The 25,919-nt window shown below is 54.3% G+C and overlaps 3 protein-coding genes across 7 annotated transcripts in view; 1 reads left to right on the forward strand and 2 right to left on the reverse strand.

Annotated features, from left to right (window-relative positions):
• The window catches only part of TNNI3K (TNNI3 interacting kinase), a 45,036-nt gene extending 41,563 nt beyond the window's left edge, over positions 1–3,473 (forward strand). For 2 of the 4 annotated variants that reach the window (XM_061469777.1, XM_061469776.1), the window contains 3 exons: positions 182–351; positions 848–927; positions 2,757–3,473. In XM_061469777.1, coding sequence (XP_061325761.1) covers positions 182–351; positions 848–927; positions 2,757–2,830 — 324 coding nt within the window. In that variant the 3' untranslated portion in view covers positions 2,831–3,473. The remainder of the gene's footprint in view (positions 1–181; positions 352–847; positions 928–2,756) is intronic. The other 2 variants (XM_061469778.1, XM_061469779.1) reach the window with 1 other exon arrangement.
• A 3,159-nt stretch (positions 3,474–6,632) lies between these two features.
• Positions 6,633–18,361, reverse strand: LOC133277679 (spidroin-1-like). 2 transcript variants are annotated; one of them, XM_061469782.1, is made up of 11 exons: positions 15,727–15,814; positions 15,470–15,606; positions 14,831–14,890; positions 14,266–14,362; positions 13,543–13,902; positions 13,297–13,356; positions 12,269–12,393; positions 11,323–11,380; positions 10,498–10,617; positions 7,661–9,015; positions 6,633–6,822 (listed from the first exon to the last, which is right to left on the reverse strand). In XM_061469782.1, the coding sequence occupies exons 2-11, from the start codon at positions 15,587–15,589 to the stop codon at positions 6,751–6,753; spliced, it is 2,427 nt and encodes an 808-aa protein (XP_061325766.1). In that variant the 5' UTR covers positions 15,590–15,606; positions 15,727–15,814; the 3' UTR covers positions 6,633–6,750. The 2 variants fall into 2 exon arrangements, with proteins under 2 accessions (XP_061325766.1, XP_061325767.1); XM_061469783.1 differs by lacking the exons at positions 13,297–13,356; positions 13,543–13,902; positions 14,266–14,362; ... (1 more) ...; positions 15,470–15,606; positions 15,727–15,814 and adding exons at positions 15,028–15,079; positions 18,179–18,361 and having other exon boundaries at positions 6,740–9,015.
• The window catches only part of ERICH3 (glutamate rich 3), a 28,745-nt gene continuing 21,167 nt past the window's right edge, over positions 18,342–25,919 (reverse strand). The window contains exons 14-16 of the mRNA XM_061469598.1: positions 22,074–22,220; positions 18,418–19,587; positions 18,342–18,376 (exon numbers count right to left, since the gene is read on the reverse strand). Coding sequence (XP_061325582.1) covers positions 18,342–18,376; positions 18,418–19,587; positions 22,074–22,220 — 1,352 coding nt within the window. The remainder of the gene's footprint in view (positions 18,377–18,417; positions 19,588–22,073; positions 22,221–25,919) is intronic.

The following is a 25,919-nucleotide window of genomic DNA, read 5'->3' on the forward strand; positions in this document are numbered from 1 at the left end:
TTGGAGCAAGCTGCTCCAGTGGAAGGGGTCCCTGCCCGTGGCAGGGGTTGGAGCTGGATGGGCTTTGAGCTCCCTTCCAGCCCAAACCAGGCTGGGGTTCTGTGAAATGCGGGACTCAAAAAAGACGAGGGAAGGTTTGTAAATACGTAACAACGGTGCCCGGTTTTGTCTTTAAACCCAGCTGATGTCCCCAGCCTCCAGCAACAGCAGCGGCTCCCTGTCCCCCTCCTCGTCCTCGGACTGCCTCGCTGCTCGGGGAGGTCCTGGCCGCAGCCACGTCGCAGCGCTGCGGAGCCGCTTCGAGCTGGAGTACGCCTTGAACGCGCGGGCGTACGCGGTGTGGTCACAGAGGTGGGTACCGGCCCTGCCTGGGACAGCCCATGTCCGGCTCCGCTCTGAGGAGAGGAGGGGGACGGTCCTGCACATGGCAGCCCCTCGGGCTCAGGGCTGAGCAGCCTCTTGGCAGGACAGTGGGTTTGGTCAGGGACTGGAAGACAATTCAGTGAACTTACTCGCAGGGGTCTCTTGGCAGTGATGCATGGAACACGCTGCACTGATCTCGGATTGGTGCCCAGGACTGCTTCTGGAATAGCGGCATACAAACGGTTGTAAAGCCGCAGACAGTCTATTTGAGGGACGTTATCCTGAGAGGGGATGCGGTGTGAGCATCCGAGACATCTTCCCGCTTCATAACTTCTTGGTTTTTGGTTACTGCAAATGCCCGTGGCTGGGCATCAGGCTGAGGGACTTCATGTCAGTATTTTCCTTCCACCTCTGTAGGAGTTCTGATGATCTGAGATGTGACCTGATCACTTACCTAACCTGACCCCTCCTGCTTCATTTGCAGCACGGGGCAACACCCTTCTCAGGGGCTGTCTTTGGATGACATGAGACGAAACTTCCAGTACCCCCCGATTGACAAGAACGGTGAGTGGGAGCAGAACAGCCCGCGGCGTGGCTGAGCCACAATGCTGCCCCTCTGGAGGCACCAGAACACCCCCCGAGAGAACAGTGCAGGGGCTGGATGGGGTCGGCAGGGGCTGGGGAGGTCGCTCACTGCAGTGCTGACACACAGGGGTCCATCTGCTCCACCTGCTGCTCTTGCTGAGCCCAATGGCAGCACCACGGACCCACCTTGTGCCTGCCCCATGCAGCGTGCTGGAGCTCAGGGGAAGGCAGGCAGCCTGCAGACAGAGCAGTACAAGAGGTGTCTTCTGAAGGCACTGCTGGAGGCACCAGCATACAGAGCGCTGCAGTTCACCGATGCAAAACCAGCCTCTGATGCCCTCTTTGAAAAGCACCACAGAGCAGGCAGGAGCCGAGTCTTTGGCACTGCCTGTGCCACCCGCCTCTGTTCTGACAGCTGGGTACAGGTTTTGTCACAAATCCTTGTATCGGACTTTGGGATGTGATGGACAAAGGGGGCAAACAGCGGCAGGAGCCATGAGCCTTACATGGCAGGGAACAGCAGCGGCATCCTCAGCACCGAGAGCGGGGCTGGGCTCTGAGAGGCAGCACGCACGGGCAGGGACACGCACACCACGGGAGCAGCAGCAGGAAGGTGCCGGTGCTGCTGCAGGCGGAGGAGCTGTGCAGCCTCTGCTCCTCCCATCACTGCTGCTGAGCGCGTACAAGGGGACACCTTTCCCTGTGTGCTCCGACGGCAGCTGTGTGGAGCGGCTCCACCATCCTCACTGTTTGCTGCCATCCCCTGCTCTGGGGCCTCCTCACTTCCTCTCCTGGCATCCGTTCCCTTTCCTGCCACTTCCCAACCTGTTCTGTCACCAGAATGCAGTGGTTTGTTCTGCCTGAAGCATCTATCCGACACTTGGCATCTTTGCAGCTCTGCACGGGCCCCAGCATGGCCCTTGCACTCCCTCCCTTCCTCTAACAGAGCACATGGGGTGAGAAGAGGAGAACATCTCCCCGTGTGCTGTGTACAGCACCAGGAGCAGCGCTGCTGTCACGAGTGATGAGGTGCTGACCTCTGAAACTGAACCAGAACAGAAGCTCTGCTGTTATGACTCTGTACGTGGCTGCAGAGCTGCAGGGAGCGCACAGGGAGCAGCTCCTAGGGCACAGCTCTCATCAGGTACCCGGCACCTGGAAGATTCAGGGAGGAAGAAAACCAGAGACAGGAATGTTCAGTGAACCTCTCTGGTGAGAGCATCCAGGCAAGGCTGGAGTGGGGTTCTCGGGCCTGTGTTAGAGAGGAACAAAAGGGAATGAAGGGCTGGAGGACAAGAGGCTCTCCATATCAGTCCAGTGAAATCAGAGGAGCTGGAGCAGGTGACCAGTGACACCGTGCGAAGGAAGCACCGGTTTCTTTGGCACTGCTGGGGTGTGCATTGGAGATACAGGGTGGGCATGAGTGGTCGCTGTGTTTGGTAGTGTCAGGAACTGAAATGCTCTACAAACGCCTCTATCAGAACGCTTCAGAGCAGCTCCAGCTGAAAGGACAGAAGGTAATTTCCAATGGCAAACTTCCATTGTGCCATTAAAACATCGAGATCGGTGGTTTTATGTCGGTAACCGGGCCTGCTTTGTGTTGCTCATTGTGAATTCTTCACACGAGTGACAGGGTCTGTTTACCTCCCAGTTAAACTTCTCCTCAGCAGACGATATCGAGGGAAGTTTGCAGCCAGGGAGGAGGTATCGGCATGATCCTGCTCACCCCAAACTGACACGCACATTACCTGGCTGGGGGGTAACGTTACACTGCTGAGCCCCACAGAACCTCTCTCTGTGCCCCACAGGCTACGTGTCGGACCCCATGAGCACCATGAGGTTTCATTCCTGCAGCAGTGGCAGCTTTGAAGAAAGCAGCTGACAGCATGAACCGTCCCTCTGCGGAGAGACCCATCACCGTGTCAGCACTGACCCAGGCTCCCAGTGCTGCACTGAGGACCCCCAACAGCTCCATGTGCTGGTGGCAAATGTCCCCGTCACAAGTCCTGCTTTAGCATCTTTCTCTGCTGACCTGCTTGAAGGTTAGGAGTTTTTGGTGGTGTGCATCTCTTCCTTAACAAATGAATGTTAATGTTAAATGAGGGATTTAAAAGACAGGTAGATGTGGCACTGAGGGACATGGTTAATGGTGGACTTGGCAGCGCTGGGTTAGTGGCTGGCCTTGATGATCTTGAAGGTCTTTTCCTACCGAAATGATTCTGTGATTCTAATGTCCCACGAGGAATGCTGCACTTTCACCTGGAGCTTCAATAATATGATGTGGTGAAAGTAAAAATGCATCTGTTGTAGCTTCAGAGCTGTGCAGCAAGATGTTCTTAGATGGGACTGCCCAAAAGTGAGGGGCTACCAGCCCAGTGCTGACTGGAAGGAGCTGGGAGCCGCTGGTCTGCCCTGGTCAGGAGGAGCAGCAGCCTGTTGCTCCCCACCTCCATCCAGAGCTGAAGATTTTCCCGCTTCCAGCTCCTGAACCAGATCAGTCACAGAATCCCAGCCTGGTTTAGGTTGGAAGGGAGCTTAAAGCTCCTCCAGCTCCAGCCCCTGCCATGGGCAGGGACCCCTTCCACTGGAGCAACTTGCTCCAAGCCCCTGTGTCCAACCTGGCCTTGAACACTGCCAGGGATGGGGCAGCCACAGCTTCTCTGGGCACCCTGTGCCAGCGCCTCAGCACCCTCACAGGGAAGAGCTTCTGCCTAAGAGCTCAGCTCATCTCCCCTCGGGCAGGTTAAAGCCATTCCCCTTGGCCTGTTACTGTTTGAGACCCATTTTCTGTCTGAGCTCCTTCAGTCCCAGGCACATCCTGTGTCTCATGTTCTACACCATGGGCTTGCACAGCCCCAGCACAGCAGCCCCCGGCTGCAGCTCACCAAAGCCTGGTCCTTGGATGCTTTGTGCTTGCTGAGAATAAAGGTATCTGGGTGGTCACATTCACTGCTCTCTTCCAGCCATCTGTGTTTTCTTACCCACCTGCTTGGTTTGGTTGGAGGGATTGGTTTTGACAGACTCAGTATCCTTCTAGGCCTTTGCTTACAGGAAGCAAGAGGAACTCACAACAAACTTTAAACCACAAGGGAAATATTTAGGACTGTGTCACAAATAACCTCAACACAGGGAACAGCGCCGTCCGGCCTCAAAGCAGAGCTGCTGCAGGATGCTCTCTGGAGCCTGCTGAGCACCATACATGGGCTGGGCCACAGCACCTCCGGTCACTGCGCATTCAACGTAACTAAATAAACTAAAACCACCCCGAACAGGTCGGGGGGGTGTGGTGGGGGGAGCTGACCGCTGCTTCTAGAGGCGGTGACAGTTCATTGCACTGGAACCTTCTGCCAATAGCGAGGGTCAGCTGGAAGCGCTCCCACTGCCCTGTTATTCCCCGCCTGGAGCACGCCGGTGCCCAAGCGCTGCCCTGCAGCAGAGCCGAGCCCGGTGCCTGAGCACGGACCTGCCCTGGGGGAGCCCGCCCGGGGCTGGGTCCATGCAGGGTGGCCCCCACCGGCCGCGGGCAGCGCACGGAGGTGCCGCCAGCGCGCCTGTGTCCGCACGCGGTCGGTGCCGTGAATGCTTGGGGCTGGTGCACATCCTGCTGCTCCCAAGAGCCACCTGCATCCCCTCGCGCTGGCGTTAATCAGTGACTAGCAAGGAGCAGAACCACCGCCTGTAGCAGGTCTGAAAGCTGCGGGTTCAGACCTCTTAGCGAGGTCCAAACGTTCGACGGGTCTGCTTCTTACCAAACAATTCCACCCTCTCCGATGACAGGCGTGCTCCCATTTGAAAGCGCACAAATGGCACAGCTTTAACGGCCAGCCCAGCAGCAGCAGGGCCAGCCACTGAAACTGCCAAATTCAGCTCAATTGTGTACGTGGTTCCAGCCCTCTGACCATGTTAGAAATCAGCCCCATTGAAGGAGCTGGACAAATGAACATGGCCCAGCACAGCTCCAGTCCATGGCCCTCAGTGACCTGCAAGTGGCTTCATCAGCAGGGAACAGGGGAGGAAGAAGGTAAGCATGAGAACGGGGGAACTGTCTGGTCCATGCCAGGGGAAAAGGTGAGATGGGGCAAGAACTGCTTTGTACCACAGATCAAAGCTCACCCACACCTGCCCTGTATGTGAGAGAAGAGAAAGAAGCACGACAGAGAGGAGCTCATCCCGTCAATATGAGCTCAGAAATCATGGTGTGTTCTTGGGAAAGCTGATTTTTTTTTCTCCCAGTCTATAAAACCAGAGTATTTGCAGGGTGGGGGTTTAGAGCAATACAAGAAGTCGTACAATTGGAATGTTCCAAAGCAAAGGGTTCATTCCCATAATGGTTAAAATCACACACACAAGTGTCAGTTGTAAATATATCAAGTATTTTAACTAATGAATTGTCAGCTTCCTTCCCCAATCACTGCAGCACCATTCACCTTGGGCTTCCCTGGTGCCTACCACCAACAAATCACACCTCGTGTGTTTTCATCCTGCACTCAGTAAAGCAGCTCAATGTCAGATAGACCAGTATGACTCACAACGTGCCCAAGTACAGCCTTAGTTTCAGTCCTGACCCTTCCAGGCAACCCCTGCAAAGGCAAATCCCTGCCCTCCTCCTTCTGCGCTTGCTCAGCTCCAACACTTGAATTGCAACCACGTGTATGGATGTGCAATTGTAAATGGTGCTGGTGCAACCATGCTTACAAGCCACAGGCCTTTGCTCTGCATGAGTGCATGCATGATGTAGTTATAGCATTCAACTCAGCATTAGTCATTTGGTTAGAAAGAAGAGATCAGTACTGAAGACCAGGCCCTGGCACGAGTTACTCTTGAACAAGATTCAAGATACATCATTCTGTGAAACCATCTGCAAAGATCTAAGAAACTGCACAGACTGGCCCAGGGGCTTTGATACCCCAGACGGATGTGCAGTGCCCACCCCTGGACAAGGTCCTTAGCACAACTTTCCATTCTGTGCCCTTCACACGCCAGGAGATGCAGCAGAGCTGGAATGCAGACTCCAGCAGTGTAGATCTGCAGCCAGCTTCACCCTGCTGACCACCCAGCACAGCCTCATGGGCCAGGGAATCACTCCTGACTGGCACCAGCAGAAGCAAAAGGCTTTATTCATTCACAGACCCATTAGAGCTGCTCTGATCCAATGATCTTCAACATTGCCAAGTGCCAAGAACACCCTGAAGCATGGCCAGCAGCAAGCCTGGACCCCAAGGACAGAGACACCCCCCCCCCAAGGAGCGCAGCATCCCCCAAGTAAACACCCCATCTCGTGACCCTGCCAAGCACCCCCAGCTGCCCTACGGGAATCAGAGCAGCAGTGGGTGCCCATGGCCACGGTAGGGACACAGCCCTGGCTCACAGTGAAGAGCCTGCAGCTCAGAATAGGAAATGACACACAGGGAAGAGCAGTCAGGACATGGACACAGCCACCACCGCGGGCACTGCGTGCAGACACCTCCTGTCCTGTGAGCACACACAGCACAGCCACCCTCAGCCTGCAGCAGTGGTGCTGGGGGAGGAGACTCAGCTGGTCCAGTATTTCCCTGTGTCTGGGGAAAAGCAAGCAGTGGAACAGCCCTTGTGATTGTCCTCTTCGTCATTCTGAGTGTGCTGCTCCCTGGGCTGGCGGGTTCAGGCTTGCTTTGGGTGTCTGCTGCACACGGAGAAGCTGCTCTGGTAAAATGTGACAGACAGTTGTGGTACTCATGGAGTGAAATAAAGGAGGGAACATTGCAATCAGCACAAAGCTACAGCAACTTGTGTCAGTGTTGAGGAAGGAGCTGCAGAAAAAGCTTAGAGGCTGCTTTCTTTCCCAAGCTGGGGTTGTACCGGGGGCACGACAGCGGTGTCTGTGACTGCAGGCTCCTACGGAACAGAGAGAAAAAAGTCAGCTTACACAAAACATGCTGAAGTTTGAGCTACTGCGATGCTGCTGCAACAGGTTCCTGCAAGCTGATGCCGGAGTAACCAGAAAAGTTGAGTGCTGCTGCTGCGGCAGAGGAGCCAGGCAGGGGAGCGGGATGCTGGGCATCAGGAGCTGCTCCACATGGTAATGGCGGGGGGAGGGTTGCTGCAAGTGTTAGTGCCAGAGCAAATATGTTTGCTATGAGATTTTGTGAGCAAGGAAGAATGCAGAAGCTGACACCCAAAAGGATTCATCATCCTATGGAGACAGGCTGAGAGAGGAGGGCTTGTCCAGCCTTGAGAAGGCACTGGGGAGACCTTAGAGCAGTTCTAGTGCCTAAAGGGGCTACAGGAAACCTGGAGAAAGGCTTTGGACAAGGGCCTGTAGGGACAGGCCAAGGGGAATGGCTTTAACCTGCCTGAGGGGAGACTGAGATAAGCTCTTAGGCAGAAGCTCTTCCCTGTGAGGGTGCTGAGGCACTGGCACAGGGTGCCCAGAGAAGCTGTGGCTGCCCCATCCCTAGCAGTGTTCAAGGCCAGGTTGGACACAGGGGCTTGGAGCAAGCTGCTCTAGTGGAAGGGGTCCCTGCCCATGGCAGAGGTTGGAGCTGGGTGAGCTTCGAGGTCCCTTCCACCACAAAGCTTTCCATGATTCTCGGGCTCTATGACCCCTCACCCCAAGTACCAGCTGCAGACATTCCACTTATAGCAAACGGGATGAAGTGGTGCACCCTCTGCTCGGGACAGGGACAGCGTGGGGACAGTGTGTGGGACAGGGGCTGACCCGCACAGGATTCACCTCACGGGGACTGTGGCTCCTCTCGCCCGCATCAGCAGCTCCTGGGGTGTCCGGGCTCCCTCCGACGGGACTGTCCGTCCCCTGCTCCCCGGCCCCAGCAGGGCTCTGTGCACTCGCCGGGACAGGGGCTGCTGCTCCCTCTGCAGTGCCCCCATGGAGGCCGCTCTGCTCCCGCTCTGCTCCCCCCGCCGCCGGCTCTGCCCCGTCCTCGCTGCCCGCTGCCCCCGTGCCCGGATGTCCCCGCTGCAGCCGTGGGGAGCTCAGCGCCTCGGCCCCGGCGGCCCCATCCGCGGTCCCCTCCTGCCCCGCTGCCCCCGCCGCGCTCCCCCCCCGCCCCGGGGCAGACCCCGCTGCCCCCTCCACTGCCCCGTCGCCGGCAGGCTGCGCCTTCCCTGTCCCCTCAGCACACCCCGCGGGTCCCTCCATCCCATCTGCCCGCTCCCCCGGACCTGCTGCTCGCCCCGTGCCCTCTTCTCCAGCCCTTGGCTCTGCTCTGGCCACCTGCACACACGCCGTCCCCACCCCTCCATCCGCTTTCCCTTCCACTGCTCCCTCCGTCTTTGCCTTGCTGCCTGGAGATGGGTTTCCACACAAGACTGCTTCTGCTGAGCCCTCCTCCTCTTCTGCTGCTGAGGTGTCCTCCAGCCTAAGTGATCCTTCACTTAAGGGATCCCCTCCAGCACCCACCAGTGCCTCCAGTGCAGGTGCCTCTTGCAGCAGGGGACCCTTGCCAGGCTCCACAGACTCCTCCACTGTGTCTTCTACTCTCAGGAAAGAACTCCCCTCCACCTCCAATGCCTCGCCAACCTCAGGTGTTGCTGCTTTCCCCTTCTGCGCCAACTCTTCCCCTGATGCTTTCAGCTGGGAAAACACATTTGGCTTTACAAAGTCATCTCCTCCAGGCACAGACTCTCCTGTGCACACATCCCGATTCCCCAGGGCCTCAAGGAGAGCCCCAGGCTTCTCCACAGCCTCCACCCACCCAGAAATTGTCTCCTTGACAGCCTCTTCCCCATAAGGGTCAGCTGCCCCAGCAAACCCTGCTTCTCCCAAGCTAGCTTCCTCTGCAGCCTCCTCTGCCTCACACAAAGCTCCTACCACAACACCCTGAACTGCAGAGGCTCCCTCCTGCATGGTTTCAGACACCATCTTATCCGCATCCAAAACAATCTGACCTGCAGAACCTCCCTCCTGCAAGGGCTCAGAAAACATCTCACTCACAACAAGACCCTGACCTGCAGAACCTCCCTCCTGCAAGTCCTCAGACACCATCTCACTCAAAATAACACCCTGACGTGCAGAACCTCCCTCCTGCACAGCTTCAAACACCACCTCACTCAAAACAACACCCTGACCTGTAGAAGAACCTCCCTCCTGAGTGGCTTCAGACACCATCTCAACCACCTCCACAACACCCTGATCAGCAGAAACTCCCTCCTGCAGGTCTTCAGACACCATCTCACTCACAACAACACCTTGACCTGAAGAACCCCCTCCTTGCATGGACTCAGACACCATCTCACTCACAACAACACCTTCATCTGCAGAACCCCCTCCTTGCATGGACTCAGACACCATCTCACTCACAACAACACCTTCACCTGCAGAACCCCCTCCTTGCATGGACGCAGACACCATCTCACTCACAATAACACCTTCATCTGCAGAACCCCCTCCTTGCATGGACGCAGACACCATCTCACTCACAAAAACACCTTGATCTGCAGAAACCCCTCCTTGCATGGACTCAGACACCATCTCAATCACAACACCCTGACCTGCAGAACCCCCTCCTTGCATGGACTCAGACACTATCTCACTCACAAAAACGCCTTGACCTGCAGAACCCCCTCCTTGCATGGACTCAGACACCATCTCACTCACAACACCTTGACCTGTAGAACCCCCCTCCAGCACAGCCTCAGACACAATCTCACTCACAACAACACCTTGACCTGCAGAATCCCCCTCCAGCACAGCCTCAGACACCATCTCACTCACAACAACACCTTCACCTGCAGAACCCCCTCCTTGCATGGACTCAGACACCATCTCACTCACAACACCTTGACCTGCAGAACCCCTCTCCAGCACAGCCTCAGACACCATCTCACTCACAACAACACCTTCACCTGCAGAACCCCCTCCTTGCATGGACTCAGACACCATCTCACTAACATCTTGACCTGCAGAACCCCCCTCCAGCACAGCCTCAGATACCATCTCACTCACAACAACACCGTGACCTGCAGAACCTCCCTCCTGAACACTCTCAGATACTATCTCACTCACAACAACACCTGCAGAACCTCCTTCCTGCAAGTCCTCAGACACCATCTCACTTACAACAACACTCTGACCTGCAGAACCTCCATCATGCAAGTCCTCAGACACCATCTCACTCACAACTCCACCCTGACCTGCAGAACCCCCCTCCAGCACAGCCTCAGACACTATTTCACTCACAACACCTTCACCTGCAGAACCCCACCCTTGCACGGACTCAGACACCGTATCGCGCACAGCAACATCCTGACTTGCAGAACCTCCCTCCTGTACAGCCTCAGACACCATCTCACACACCTCCATGACACCCTGACCTGGAGAATCTCCCTCCTCCACACCCTGAGACACCACATCAACTACCTCCAAAACACCCTGACCTGCAGAACCTCTCCCTTGGACAGCCTCACACACTGTCTCACTCACAAGAACATCTTGACCTGCAGAACCTCCCTCCTGCAAGGCCACAGACACCATCTCACTCACAACACCCTGACCTGCAGAACACCCCCCCTGCACAGCCTCAGACACCACCTCACTCACAACACCTTGACCTGCAGAGCACCCCTCCTGCAAGGCCTCAGAAACCATCTCACTCACAACAACACCCTGACCTGCAGAACCTCCCTCCTGTACAGCCTCAGACACCATCTCACTCACAGCAGCACCCTGACCTGCAGAACACCCCTTCTGTACAGCCTCAGACACCATTTCACTCACTTCTACAACACCCTGACCTGCAGAACCTCCATCCTGCAATGCCTCAGACACCACCTCACTCACAACACCCTGACCTGCGGAACCTCCATCCTGCAAGGCCTCAGACATCACCTCACTCACAACACCCTGACCTGCAGAACATCCATCCTGCAATGCCTCAGACACCACCTCACTCACAACACCCTGACCTGCAGAACATCCATCCTGCAAGGCCTCAGACACCACCTCACTCACAACACCCTGACCTGCGGAATCTCCCTCCTGTACAGCTGCAGACACCATCTCACACACAAAAACACCTTGACCTCCAGAACCCCCATCCTGCACAGCCTTAGCCACCACCTCACTCATAACACCTTCACATGCAGAAACTCCCTCCTGTACCGCCTCAGACACCATCTCATTAACAACAACTTGAGCTGCAGAACATTCCCCTTGCACACCCTCAGACACCGTCTCACTCACAACACCCTGACATGCAGAACCTCCCTCCTGCGTGTCCTCACACACCATCTTACTCAAAACAACACCCTGACACGTAGAACCACTCTCCCACATGCCCTCAGACACCATCTCACTCACAACAACACTCTGACCCATAGAACCTCTTTCCAGCAGGGCCTCAGATATCATCTCACTCACATCTACAACACCCTGACCTGCAGAACCTTCCTCCTGCATAGCCTCAGACACCATCTCAACCACTTCCACAACACCCTGACCAGCAGAACCTCCCTTCTGCACCACCCCAAACACCATCTCACGCACAACAACACCCTGACCTGCAGCACCTTCCTCCTGTGTGGCTTCAGACACCATCTCAACCACCTCCACAACACTCTGACATGTAGAACCACCCTCGTGCACGGCTTCAGACACCATCGCACTCACAACACCCTGTCTTGCAGCACCTTCATCCTCTGTGGCTTGAGACACCATCTCACGCACAACAACACCCTGACATTCAGAACCTCCCTCCTGCACATCCTCAGACACCATCTCATCCAAAACAACACCTTGACCTGTAGAATCTCTCTCCTGTAAGTCCTCAGACACCATCTCACTCACAACAACACCCTGACCTGCAGAACCTCCCTCCTGCATGACCTCAGACACCATCTCAATTACAACACCCTGACCTGCAGAACCTCCATTGTGAAAGCCCTCAGACACCATCTCACTCACAACAACACCGTGACCTGCAGAACCTCCCTCCTGAACACTCTCAGATACTATCTCACTCACAACACCTGCAGAACCTCCTTCCTGCAAGTCCTCAGACACCATCTCACTTACAACAACACTCTGACCTGCAGAACCTCCATCATGCAAGTCCTCAGACACCATCTCACTCACACCAACAACCTGACCTGCAGAACCTCCCTCCTGCAAGTCCTCAGACACCACCTCACTCACACCAACAACCTGACCTGCAGAACCTCCCTCCTGCAAGTCCTCAGACACCACCTCACTCACACCAACACCTTGACCTCCAGAACCTCCCTCCTGCACAGCCTCAGACACCACCTCACTCACACCAACATCCTGACCTGCGGAACCTCCATCGTGCAAGTCCTCAGACACCACCTCACTCACACCAACAACCTGACCTGCAGAACCTCCCACCTGCAAGTCCTCAGACACCACCTCACTCACAACAACACCTTGACCTCCAGAACCTCCCTCCTGCACAGCCTCAGACACCATCTCATTCACAGCAACACCCTGACCTGCAGCACCTTTCTCCTGTGTGGCTTCAGACACCATCTCAACCACCTCCACAACACCCTGACCTGTAGAAGCTCCCTCCTGCACAGCCCCAGACAATACCTCACTCACCTCCACAACACCCTGACCTGTAGAACCTCCCTCGTGCACGGCTTCAGACACCATTGCACTCACAACAACACCCTGACCTGCAGCACCTTCCTCCTCTGTAGCTTCAGACACCATCGCACTCACAACAACACCCTGACCTGCAGCACCTTCCTCCTCTGTAGCTTCAGACACCATTGCACTCACAACAACACCCTGACCTGCAGCACCTTCCTCCTCTGTAGCTTCAGACACCATCGCACTCACAACAACACCCTGACCTGCAGCACCTTCCTCCTCTGTAGCTTCAGACACCATCGCACTCACAACAACACCCTGACCTGCAGCACCTTCCTCCTCTGTAGCTTCAGACACCATCGCACTCACAACAACACCCTGACATTCAGAACCTCCCTCCTGCACAGCCTCAGACACCATCTCACCCAAAACAACACCCTGATCTGCAGAATCTCTCTCCTGTAAGTCCTCAGACCCCATCCCACTCACAACAACACCCTGACCTGCAGAGCCTCCCTCCTGCATGACTTCAGATACCATCTTACACACAACAGCATCCTGACCTACAGAGCCTCCCTCCTGAGTGGCCTCCGACACCATCTCACTCACAACACCCTGACATGCAGAACCTCCCTCCTGCATGACCTCACACACCATCTCACTCAAAACAACACCCTGACATGTAGAACCATTCTCCCGCGTGACCTCAGACACCATCTCACTCACAACACCTTGACCCATAGAACCTCTTTCCAGCAGAGCCTCAGATATCACCTCACTCACATCTATAACAGCCTGACCTGCAGAACCTTCCTCCTGCATAGCCTCAGGCACCATCTCACTCACAGCAACACCCTGGCCTAAAGAACCTCCCTCCTGCATGACCTCAGACACCATCTCACTCACTTCTATAATGGCCTGACCTGCAGAACCTCTCTCCTGCATGGCCTCAGACACCATCTCACTCACAACAACCCCCTGACCTGCAGAACCTACCTCCTTCATTGCTTCAGACACAATCTCTTCCGTCTCCACAACACCCTGACCTGCAGAACCTCCCTCCTGCAGGACACCAGACACAATCTCACTCACAACAACACCCTGACCTGCAGAACCTCCCTCCTGCAGGACACCAGACACAATCTCACTCACAACAACACCCTCACCTGCAGAACCTCCCTCCTGCAGGACACCAGACACAATCTCACTCACAACAACACCCTCACCTGCAGAACCTCCCTCCTGCAGGACACCAGACACAATCTCACTCACAACAACACCCTGACCTGCAGAACCTCCCTCCTGCAGGACACCAGACACAATCTCACTCACAACAACACCCTCACCTGCAGAACCTCCCTCCTGCACAGAACCTGACACAATCTCACTCACAACAACACCCTGACCTGCAGAACCTCCCTCCTGCATGGCACCAGACACAATTTCACTCACAACAACACCCTGACCTGCAGAATCTCTCTCCTGCTTGACCTCAGATACCATCTCACTCACAACAGCACCTTGACCTGCAGAACACCCCTCCTGCACAGCCGCAGACACCATCTCACTCACAACACCTTGACCAGCAGAACCTCCCTCCTGTGTGACCTCAGACACCATCTCACTCACATCTACAACACACTGACCTGCAGAACACTCCTCCTGCACAGCCTCAGAAACCACCTCACACTCAACAACACCCTGACCAGCAGAACCTCCCTCCTGCGTGACCTCCAACACCATCTCACTCACATCTCCAACACACTGACCTGCAGAACCTCCCTTCTGCACGGCACCAGACACAATCTCACTCACAACAACACCCTGACCTGCAGAACCTCCCTCCTGCAGAGGCTCAGACTCCATCTCACCCTCCTCCACAACACCCTGACCTGCGGAACCTCTCCCTTGCACAGCCTGAGATACCATCCCACTCACAACAGCAACCTGACCTGCAGAACCTGCCACCTTCGTGACCTCAGACACCATCGCACTCACAACATCCTGACCTTTATCAACTCCCCCCTGCATGACTTTAGACACCACCGCACTCACAACATCCTGACCTTTATCAACTCCCCCCTGCATGACTTTAGACACCACCGCACTCACAACACCTAGACCTGCAGAACCTCCCTCCTGCGGGACCTCACATACCATCTCACTCAAAACAACACCCTGACCTGCAGAACCTCCCTCCTGCACAGCGTTAGAAACCATCTCGCTCACAACACCTAGACCTGCAGAATCTCCATCCTGCAGATCCTCAGACACCATCTGACTCACAACATCTTCACCTGCAGAACTTCCCTCCTGCAAGGCCTCAGACATCACTTCACTCACAACAACACCCTGACCTGCAGAACCTCCATCCTGCAGATCCTCAGACACCATCTGACTCACAACATCTTCACCTGCAGAACTTCCCTCCTGCAAGGCCTCAGACATCACTTCACTCACAACAACACCTTTACCTGCAGAACCTCCCTCCTGGACAGCCTCAGACACCACCTCACTCACAACACCTTCACCTGCAGAACCTCCCTCCTGCACAGCCTCAGACACCATCTCACTCACAACACCCTGACCTGCAGAACCTCCCTCCTGCACAGGCTTAGATACTGTCTCACTCACAACAACCTGACATGCAGAAACTCCCTCCTGCACAGCCTCAGACACCATCTCACTCATAACAACACCCTGACCTGGAGAACATCCCTCCTGCATAGGCTTAGACACTGTCTCACTCACAACACCCCGACATGCAGAAACTCCCTCCTGCACAGCCTCAGACACCATCTCGCTCAGAACAACCTGGCCTAAAGAATCCCTCCCTTGCACAGCTTCAGACACCACCTCACACACAAAAACACCTTCACCTGCAGAACCAACCCCCTGCATAGGCTTAGAAACCATCTCACTCACAACACCTTGACCTGCCAAATCTCCCTCCTGCACAGCATCAGACACCACCTCATTCACAACAACACCCTGGCCAGCAGAACCTCCCTCCTGCGTGGCCTCAGACACCATCTCACCCAAAACAACACTTTGACCTGCAGAATCTCCCTCCTGCACAGCCTCGGACACCATCTCACTCACAACAGCACCTTGACCTACAGAACATCCCTCCTGCACAGCCTCAGACACTATCTCAACCACTTCCACAACACCCTGACCTGCAGAACCTGCCTCCTGCGTGACCTCAGTCACCAACTCACTCATAACACCCTCACCCGCAGAACCTTCCTCCTTACTGACCTCAGAAACCACTTCATTCACATCTACAACACCGTGACCTGCAGAACCTCCCTCCTGCAAATCCTCACACACAATCTCACTCAGAGCAACAACCTGACTCACAGAACCTCCCTCTCGCACACCCTCAAACACCATCTCACTCACAACTCCCTGACCTGCAGAACCTCCCTCCTCGGTGGCGTCAAACACCATCTCACACACCTCCACAACACCCTGACATGTAGAAGCTCCCTCCTTCAGAGCCTCTGACACCATCTCACTCACAACAACACCCTGACCTGGAGAATGTCGCTCCGGTGTGACCTCAGACACCACACCACTCACAACAACACCCTGAGCTGCAGAACCTTCCCATTGCATTGCCTCAGACACCATCTCACTCACAACACCCTGACCTGCAGAACTTCCCCCTTGCATAGCCTCAGACACCATCTCACTGTCAACAACACCCTCACCTACAGAACGTCCCTCCTGCAAGTCCTCGCACACCATCGCACTCACAACAATACCCTGACCTTCAGTACCTCCTTCCTGCACAGCCTCAGACACCATCTCACTCACATCTACAACACCCTTTCCTGCAGAACACCCCTCCAGCACAGCCTCAGACACCATCTCACTCACATCAACACCCTGACCTGCAGAACCTTCCCTTTGCACAGTTTCAGACACCATCTCAGTCACAACACCACTTTGACCTTCAAAACCTCCCTCCTGCGCAGCCTCATACACCATCTCCCCTTCCCTCACAACACCCTGACCTGCAAAACTTCCCTCCTGCACAGTCTCATACAGCATCTCACCCTCCTCCACAACACCCTGACCTGCAGAACCTCCCTCCTGAACACCCGCAGACACCATCTCAATCACAACAACCTGACCTGCAGAATCTGACTCCTGCATGACCTCATTCACCACCTCACTCACAACAACACACTGACCTGCAGATCTTCCCTCCTGAACACCCTCAGACACTAGCTCAATCAAAACATCCTGACCTCCAGAACATTCCTCCTGAACACTCTCAGACACCACCTCACTCACAACAACACCCTCACCCACAGAACTTCCCTTCTGCAAGTCCTCAGACACCATCTCAATCACAACACCCTGACCTGCAGAATCTGACTCCTGCGTGACCTCATTCACCATCTCACTCACAACACCACCCTGACCTGCAGAGCCTCCTTCCTGAACACCCTCAGACATCATCTCAATCACAACACCCTGACCTGCAGAACCTCCCTCCTCCAAGTCCTCAGACACCATCTCAATCACAATACCCTGACCTGCAGAACCTGCCTCCTGCATGACCTCATTCACCACCTCACTAACAACACCTTGACCTGCAGAACCTTCTCCTTGCACAGTTTTAGACACCATCTCAATCACAAGACCCTGACCTTCAGAACCTCCCTCCTGCAAGTCCTCAGACACCACCTCACTCACAACATCCTGACCTGCAGAACCTTCCCCTTGCACAGTTTCAGACACCACCTCAATCACAACAACACCCTGACCTGCAGAACCTCCCTCCTGAACACCCTCAATCACCATCTCAGTCACAACACCCTGACCTACAGAACCTCCCTCCTGCAATTCCTCAGACACCATCTCAATCACAACACCCCGACCTGCATATCCTCCCTCCTGAACACATTCAGACACCATCCCAATCACAACACCCTGACCTGCAGATCCTGCCTCCTGCAAGTCCTCTGACACCATCTCAGACACAACACCGTGACCTTCAGAACCTCCCTCCTGCAAGTCCTCAGACACCATCTCAATCACAACACCCTGACCTGCAGGACCTGCCTCCTGCGTGACCTCATTCACCACCTCACTCACGACACCCTGACCTTCAGAACCCCCCTCCTCCAAGTCCTCAGACACCATCGCAATCACAATACTGTGACCTGCAGAACCAGCCTCCTGCGTGACCTCATTCACCACCTCACTAACAACACTGTGACCTGCAGATCCTCCCTCCTGCACACCCTCAGACATCATCTCAATCACAACACCCTGACCTGCAGGACCTGCCTCCTGCGTGACCTCATTCACCACCTCACTCACAACACCCTGACCTTCAGAACCCCCCTCCTCCAAGTCCTCAGACACCATCTCAATCACAACACCCTGACCTGCAGATCCTGCCTCCTGCGTGACCTCATTCAATACCTCACTCACAACACCCTGACCTTCAGAACCTCCCTCCTGGAAGTCCTCAGACACCATCTCAATCACAACACCGTGATCTGAAGATCCTCCCTCCTGAACACCCTCAGACCCCATCTCAATCACAACACCCTGACCTGCAGAACCCCCCTCCTGCACGTCCTCAGACACCATCTCAATCACAACACCCTGACCTGCAGATCCTGCCTCCGGCGTGACCTCATTCACCACCTCACTCACAACATCCTGACCTTCAGAACCTCCCTCCTGCAAGTCCTCAGACACCATCTCAATCACAACACCGTGATCTGAAGATCCTCCCTCCTGAACACCCTCAGACACCATCTCAATCACAACACCCTGACCTGCAGAACCTCCCTCCTGCAAGTCCTCAGACACCATCTCAATCACAACACCCTGACCTGCAGATTCTGCCTCCTGCGTGACCTCATTCACCACCTCACTCACAACATCCTGACCTTCAGAACCTCCCTCCTGCAAGTCCTCAGACACCATCTCAATCACAACACCGTGATCTGAAGATCCTCCCTCCTGAACACCCTCAGACACCGTCTCAATTACAACACCGTGATCTGAAGATCCTCCCTCCTGAACACCCTCAGACACCGTCTCAATCACAACACCCTGACCTGCAGAACCCCCCTCCTGCAAGTCCTCAGACACCATCTCAATCACAACACCCTGACCTGCAGATCCTGCCTCCTGCGTGACCTCATTCACCACCTCACTCACAACATCCTGACCTTCAGAACCTCCCTCCTGCAAGTCCTCAGACACCATCTCAATCACAACACCGTGATCTGAAGATCCTCCCTCCTGAGCACCCTCAGACACCATCTCAATCACAACACCCTGACCTGCAGAACCTCCCTCCTGCGAGTCCTCAGACACCATCTCAATCACAACACCCTGACCTGCAGATCCTGCCTCCTGCGTGACCTCATTCACCACCTCACTCACAACATCCTGACCTTCAGAACGTCCCTCCTGCAAGTCCTCAGACACCATCTCAATCACAACACCGTGACCTGCAGATGCTCCCTCCTGAACACCCTCAGACACCATCTCACTAACAACACCGTGACCTGCAGATACTCCCTCCTGAACACCCTCAGACACCATCTCAATCACAACACCCTGACCTGCAGAACCTTCCCCTTGCACAGCCTCATACACCATCTCAACCACCTCAACACCATGACCTGCAGAACTAACCCCCTGCATGGCCTCAGGTTCCTGCCCTCCCCATGCTGCCAGGCTCCCCATCCCCTCCATCACACCCTCCTGTTCCCCGGGTGCCACCTCTGCACCAGTCTCCGCTCCCTTCCATGTCTCCTGTCCTTTGGGATCTCCTTCTGCCCGGGTGCTCTCCTCAGGTGCAGATTCCCGCACCGCGAGCAGACTCTCCATCAGCAGCACAGCCACGGTGTCCTCCTTGGGCAGCAGATCTCCCACCCGTGCCACTTCTTCTGCCTCTTTGGATCGAGCATCTCCTCCCTCAGCCACAGATTTTTCCTCCTCAAGTGCTTGCTTCTCCCCTTCCATCTGCCCATCTTGTACCGCTTGTTTTGCTGCCTTCTGCTCGTCAAGTGTTCTTGCTCCTTCTACCAAGGAGGCTGCATCTGGTGCTATTAGGGAACAATCAAACATTAGTTTTACTGAGAACTGTGTTAGTGTGAAGGCTGTTTACAGGGTTATCATTAAGGATGTGATCTGACCCGAGCAATGAAGTGACATCGGCATGGTGACGAGAAGAAAACTTGCTGTGCTGTTCTCATCACCCACCATGCTCTGGCTGTGCTCCCAATGCTGTTCTTCTGGTGCCTAGAACACCTCACTGAAGCCAAGACATCAATGCATGACCAGCCTCCAGCTCTGGTGGGCCTGCCTGCGCGCCCTCCTCCCTGACCGGCCTTCTCTGGGACCTCGGGTGCGTGAGCTACAGCTACAGTGACATTCAAACACGCAGAAATAGGTGCAAACCGCTCATGTGAAACAGGCACACACAGGAAGAATCCTCAGCTGCTCCTGCAGAATGGGGAACTGCCCATGGGTGCTGTAATTACACCAGGGCAATAGCACAGCATCGATTCCCACCCCCTGGGAATCCAGTGTTCCAGGATGTGTCCCCAGCCATCACCCCAGCACCCTGTACTGCTGCACCTGTGTTCCATGCAAACCTGGCAGGTTCCTGTTCTTTAGGAGCTGAGAAGTTTTGTGCCACTGCAAGGAGGAAGGAGCAATGTCTTTTCCAAGCCACCCTCTCTCAAACTGGGCAAAGTCCAGGAACAACATGTTCTCTGCCCTGGTCTGTACATCAGAAACATAGATCTTTGTGGAGACCAACACACAAAGACCACTGGGCTTGGAAATTAAATGTTCTAGACAGTTTTTGCTGCCAGCAGAAGCAATATCATAAGAGAAAGAATTACTGAGAGGACAATTATTACTGACAGACCAGAGATGAGAAGGAACCTCCAGCCTCCTGCATACACCTCCTGGATGAAAGACAACAAACCCTACAAGCCTGTTTGTTCTTGGACTATGTAGAGCAAGAAGACTAAAAGGCTCCCAGTTGGCCTGAAAAACACTTGGAACACACTGGATGAATGTACCAATGTAGAAGACCTGGGTCGGAGCACCTGGGTCAGAGCAATCCCAGGCACAGCTACAGGTTGGGCAGTGAAGAGATTCAGAGCAGCCCAAGGAGAAGGACTTGGGGGTGCTGGTCAATGAGAGAATGAACATGAGCCGGCTTCAGTGTGCGCTTGCAAGCCCAGAAACCAACCATATCCTGCGCTGCATCCGAAGGAGCGTGACCAGCAGGGTGAAGGAGGTGATCCTGCCCCTCTACTCTGCTCTCGTGAGACCTCACCTGGAGCATTGTGTGCAGTTCTGGTGTCCTCAGCATAAAAAGGACATGGAACTGTTGGAACAAGTCTAGAGGAGGCCACGAGGATGCTCAGGGGCTGGAGCACCTCTTGTATGAAGATAGGCTGAGAAATTTGGGGCTGTTCAGCCTGGAGAAGAGAAGCTGTGTGGAGACCTCAGAGCAGCCTTCCAGTATCTGAAGGGGGCCTATAGGGATGCTGGGGAGGGACTCTTCATTAGGGACTGTAGTGATAGGACAAGGGGTAACGGGTTCAAACTTAAACAGGGGAAGTTTAGATTGGATATAAGGAGGAAATTCTTTCCTGTGAGGGTGGTGAGGCACGGGAATGGGTTGCCCAGGGAAGTTGTGAATGCTCCATCCCTGGTGGTGCTCAAGGCCAGGTTGGACAGAGCCTTGGGTGAGATGGTTTAGTGTGAGGTGTCCCTGCCCACGGCAGGGGTTTTGGAACTGGATGATCTTAAGGTCCCTTCCAACCCTAACTATTCTATGGTTCTATGATTCAATGAAGACAGTGCGCAACCAGCACTTTAATGCAATATAGAAGACCTATTCTGCCTGTTAGAGGATGGAGGAAGGGAAAGGAAGAGCAATAGCCAGAGCAGACTGAAGTTAGTTTTCACCTCTGGTTTTCTGCTCTTTTCAGCCTCATTGCTACTGTGGAGTGGAATCTTATCATGTCCTGTCCCTGTGGCTCACTGCAGCAGGGTGGCTTTAATGTACAACATGCAAGGCTCTGCTGTCTGCAGCAGTAAGCTGCCAGGGTGGCTGGACCAGAAAAGTTCTCAGTGGGAATCAGGATCAAGTTGAAGTTTCCTCCCTGACAATTACGCCAACTGCTAAGAGGGAGGTGGGCTTGGGAGACACATAGGGAACAGCCTGGGGATCAAGTCTGTCGCTCCTGTCCTTCCCTTTCCCAAGGCAGCCCTGTGCCAGCTGGAAGCGAAGGGAAGCTCACTAGATTCCTGCTTCCCACAGCTGTTCCCTTGACTGGCAGCCAGTTTTCCCATGGCCTGGATTCTTTACCTAGGACCATTATAACTGCCAAAAAAGCATTAATGATACATGGGTACAGAAGGTAGCTAGGCATCACCCCATTGTACACAAGTAAGGAAAGAGCACAAGGAGGGTCTGGAGCCTAGGAAAGAAAAGGCAAACGCTTCTATAAAGAGACTTCAGATGAATAAGATTTAATTCACATCCCCAATGGACAGCTGACCTCACCTTCACTGTCACCATGCTCTGCACTTGTTACGTGCTCTTCTTCCTCATCCACATGGGAATCACCAGGTTCAGGTTCGGAATTCACATGGTGATCATTTCCAACTGCCTTTGCCACCTCCGCCTGGGCTGGTTTGCAATCATCAAAAACTGGCACAGGGTTACAAGAAAGCAAGCAAGAGAAACTGTTAAAAAGCAAGAGGAGCATGGAAGTCACTCAGCAATCTCAGCTGACCCCAGAGCTGGAATGCTGGGGCCGGCCCGACCGGAGCCGTGTGAGCCCTCACCAGCAGGAAGGTAATTACAGTTAAATAAAAGAGTAAACCCAAAAGCAGACAACCACTCAGAATGCAAGGGAAGAGCCACGCAGGAGCTCCACTGATGCACAGAGCAGCAACCTTGCACATTTCACAGACAGCGAGGTTGCTTTGCTCTGAGGCTGGTCAACACTCAAGCAACAGCATTGGTTTATAGATATAAAATCATTATTGGTTTATGAACATGGTTTTAAAATGCTATATTAAGCTCCCAACTGCAGTTCTGAGGATTCCCCAATCCCTCAAACTAACACAAGTGACCAAAGACTTGTGCTTAGCTGCAGCTAAGTGGGAATTATTGTGCTCTGTACATGCAATGAGCCTTCACAGCCAAGTCACATGTTCAACGTTATTGTTAAGACTGCATCCACAGTATCACAGTATCACAGTAGGCTAGAGATTGGAAGGGACCTCGAAAGATCATCTAGTCCAATCCCCCTGCCGGAGCACGAACACCTAGATAGTGTTACACAGGAATGTGTCCAGGCGGGTTTTGAATGTCTCCAGGGAAGGAGACTCCACAACCTCCCTGGGCAGCCTGTTCCAGTGTTCCGTCACCCTCACTGAGAAGAAGTTTCTTCTCAAGTTTAAGTGGAACCTCTTGTGTTCCAGTTTGTACCCATTACCCCTTGTCCTATCATTGTTTGCCACTGAGTAGAGCCTGGCTCCGTCCTCGTGACACTCCCCCTTTATATATTTATAGACACTTACAAGGTCACCCCTCAGTCTCCTCTTCTCCAAACTATAGAGACCCAGCTCCCTCAGTCTTTCCTCATAAGGGAGATGCTCCACTCCCCTAATCATCTTTGTTGCCCTTCGCTGGACTCTCTCCAGCAGCTCCCTGTCCTTCTTGAACTGAGGGGCCCAGAGCTGGACACAATATTCCAGATGGGGTCTCACCAGGGCAGAGTAGAGGGGAAGGAGGACCTCTCTCGACCTACTAACCACCCCCCTTCTAATACACCCCAGGATGCCATTGGCCTTCTTAGCCACAAGGGCACAGTGTTGGCTCATGGTCATCCTGTCGTCCACTAGGACCCCCAGGTCCCTCTCCCCTACACTGCTCTCTAACAGGTCGTTTCCCAACCTATACTGGAACCTGGGGTTGTTCCTGCCCAGATGCAGGACTCTACACTTTCCCTTGTTATATTTCATCAAGTTATTCCCTGCCCAACTCTCCAGCCTGTCCAGGTCTCGCTGGATGGCAGCACAGCCTTCTGGCGTGTCAGCCACTCCTCCCAGCTTAGTGTCATCAGCAAACTTGCTGATAGTACACTCAATTCCCTCATCTAAATCGTTGATGAATATATTAAATAATACCGGTCCCAGTACTGACCCTTGAGGCACTCCACTAGTTACAGGCCTCCAACTAGACTCAGCCCCATAGACTACAACTCTCTGGCTTCTCTCCTTCAGCCAGTTCGCAGTCCACCTCACTACCTGATCATCCAGTCCACACTTCCTCAATTTAGCTGTGAGGATGCTGTGGGAAACTGTGTCAAATGCTTTGCTGAAGTAAAATCCCTCCCACTCTTGCTTATGCCTTGCTGGAGGATTATGCAAGTGGCTTTCAAGATAGAAAAACTGAACAAGCTCTCTATGAGCAGTGTTCCAGCTACATACACAGTCCAGTCCCTCCCAAACCTCTCCCAGGAGCTCTCCCCTCCAGCAGACAGGCTTCTCCCTCCAAGTTCTACCAGCTTTCTGTATCTTTCCTTTCCTGTTGCAGTTACTGGCTTAGCCTCTCACACAGATCACTTCCAAGGTTGCTACTGACATTGACTGGCAGCATAAAACCAAACCTTGCTTCTGGTTTTACTGCCGGCTGTGCCCACGAGGAACTGCAGCCCTTCAGGTGCATCTCTGCAACAGCTCCTGCCTTGGTTTGTGTTGTGGCTGTCAGTGTGAGACCTGTGTAATCCCTGTTGCTGCCAGGATGGTGCCGGTGCTCATACATTCCAAATACAGAACAGCCAAGTCCTTGTCCAAAAGGGAGAAACTCAGCGAACTGCTTGTACTTGAGACTTCAGTCAAGCCCAGGGTTCAGGTCTTAGAGGAGACAATCACAACATTTCAGATCTTATTACTGCAGGTGACATGGAGTACACTTCCCAGCTTCATCTACACAGCAGAAGAGCTGCAGGGACACTTCTTCCGTGTCCTGGTTTCTAGATGTTTCTAGAAGACAAGTTCTTCTCCAGGCTCAGTGAGAACACAGACACTTTTCAGTATCTTCACCAACGATCTTCCCAGAAACAGCACTCTTCTCTTCCCACATCCCTGCCTCCCTCTTCCCATGCACACTCTCTGCTCTCACCTTTTCCCCACCTCTCCGCTTTTTCCTATGGGGCTGTTTCTTCCTCCCCTGCTGATTCTGGTTTTCCACCCACCCTTGCCTATGGCATTATTCTTCTTGTTTTCAATTTTGTGTCTATTTTCTCTTCCTCCTCCTCCTGTGGTTCCTCGTACTTCATGCTTACACTCATTGGTCCTACCCCATCAGCACCCTGCATGCACCACCCTTCTGAACAGAACTGTGAGCACATTTCCAAACAACCACTTCAGCCTGGGGACCACAAGGCAGCACAAGCCCCCAGTTGCCTGGGCCACAGCTCCCAAAGGGCAGCGGCAGCTTCACTCCCTGCTCTCCCCCTTCACTGGGGGGAAGCAGTAAGGAGCCATGGAAGCTCAGCAGGGAGGTTCATAAGGTTCCTCCTGGGATCCTGACGCGGTCTCTGCAGTCGTGCGCATCCTGCTCCAGTCATTCAGGGCAGACAAGAAGCTTTCAGCTCCAGGACACCCCTTGGCTGCCTGCCGCAGGGTACAGGCAGCACGTCCTCCCAGCCGGTGCTTTGCCAGGTGCGGTGCACATTTGCTGCTCTGGCTCTAGGGCAGCTGCATGCTCTGCAGTCACTGCCTGTGCAACCTCTACCAAAGGGGGGTGACACGTCAGGGTTCAGGGCCCCGGCAGGGTGACAAGCACTGCTCACAGCACTTCTCTCTTAGGATCAGCAGCTCCTTGTCACAAGGAGCGCAGCAGGACCAGAACACGCAGCAGGACCAGAACACGCAGCAGGGGCTGTCCCAGCTATGTCTATGCTCCTGACAGAGCTGTCATGCTGGGCACTGGGCTGCCCAGGAGCCACCCAGAAGAGCACCCAGAGGAGCACTTTCAACCTTTTGCTTTCTTCACACACGCAGTTTTCTCTGCTGAACACGTTCTGCACTGTTAATGACAGCACTGGCTGTGAGAAACCCTGTCACGAGCAGAGCACGATGGGTCTTGCAGGGGCAAAGCCAGAACAGCACCGTACCCATCTCATCTCAATGGAGGCTGATGGGAATGACCAGTCCCACAGGGAAGTTCATGTGAAAAAGTGAGGGAGGCCCAAGAGCAGACTGAGAACCAGTTCTGCGCTCCCAGTAAAGGGCTGAGCTCTTTTGACCCTGGTATCTCCAGGGGCTGCTAATCTCAGCCTGTTGCAGGGCTGGAGTAGTGGGAGGTGTAACCATCAGGCGTTTCCTAGCATCA

Source organism: Pezoporus flaviventris, unplaced genomic scaffold, assembly GCF_033815535.1.
Source record: "Pezoporus flaviventris isolate CSIRO_AGI_PZ_B2104156 unplaced genomic scaffold, CSIRO_AGI_Pfla_v1 ptg000059l, whole genome shotgun sequence".
NCBI classification, from domain to species: domain Eukaryota; kingdom Metazoa; phylum Chordata; class Aves; order Psittaciformes; family Psittacidae; genus Pezoporus; species Pezoporus flaviventris.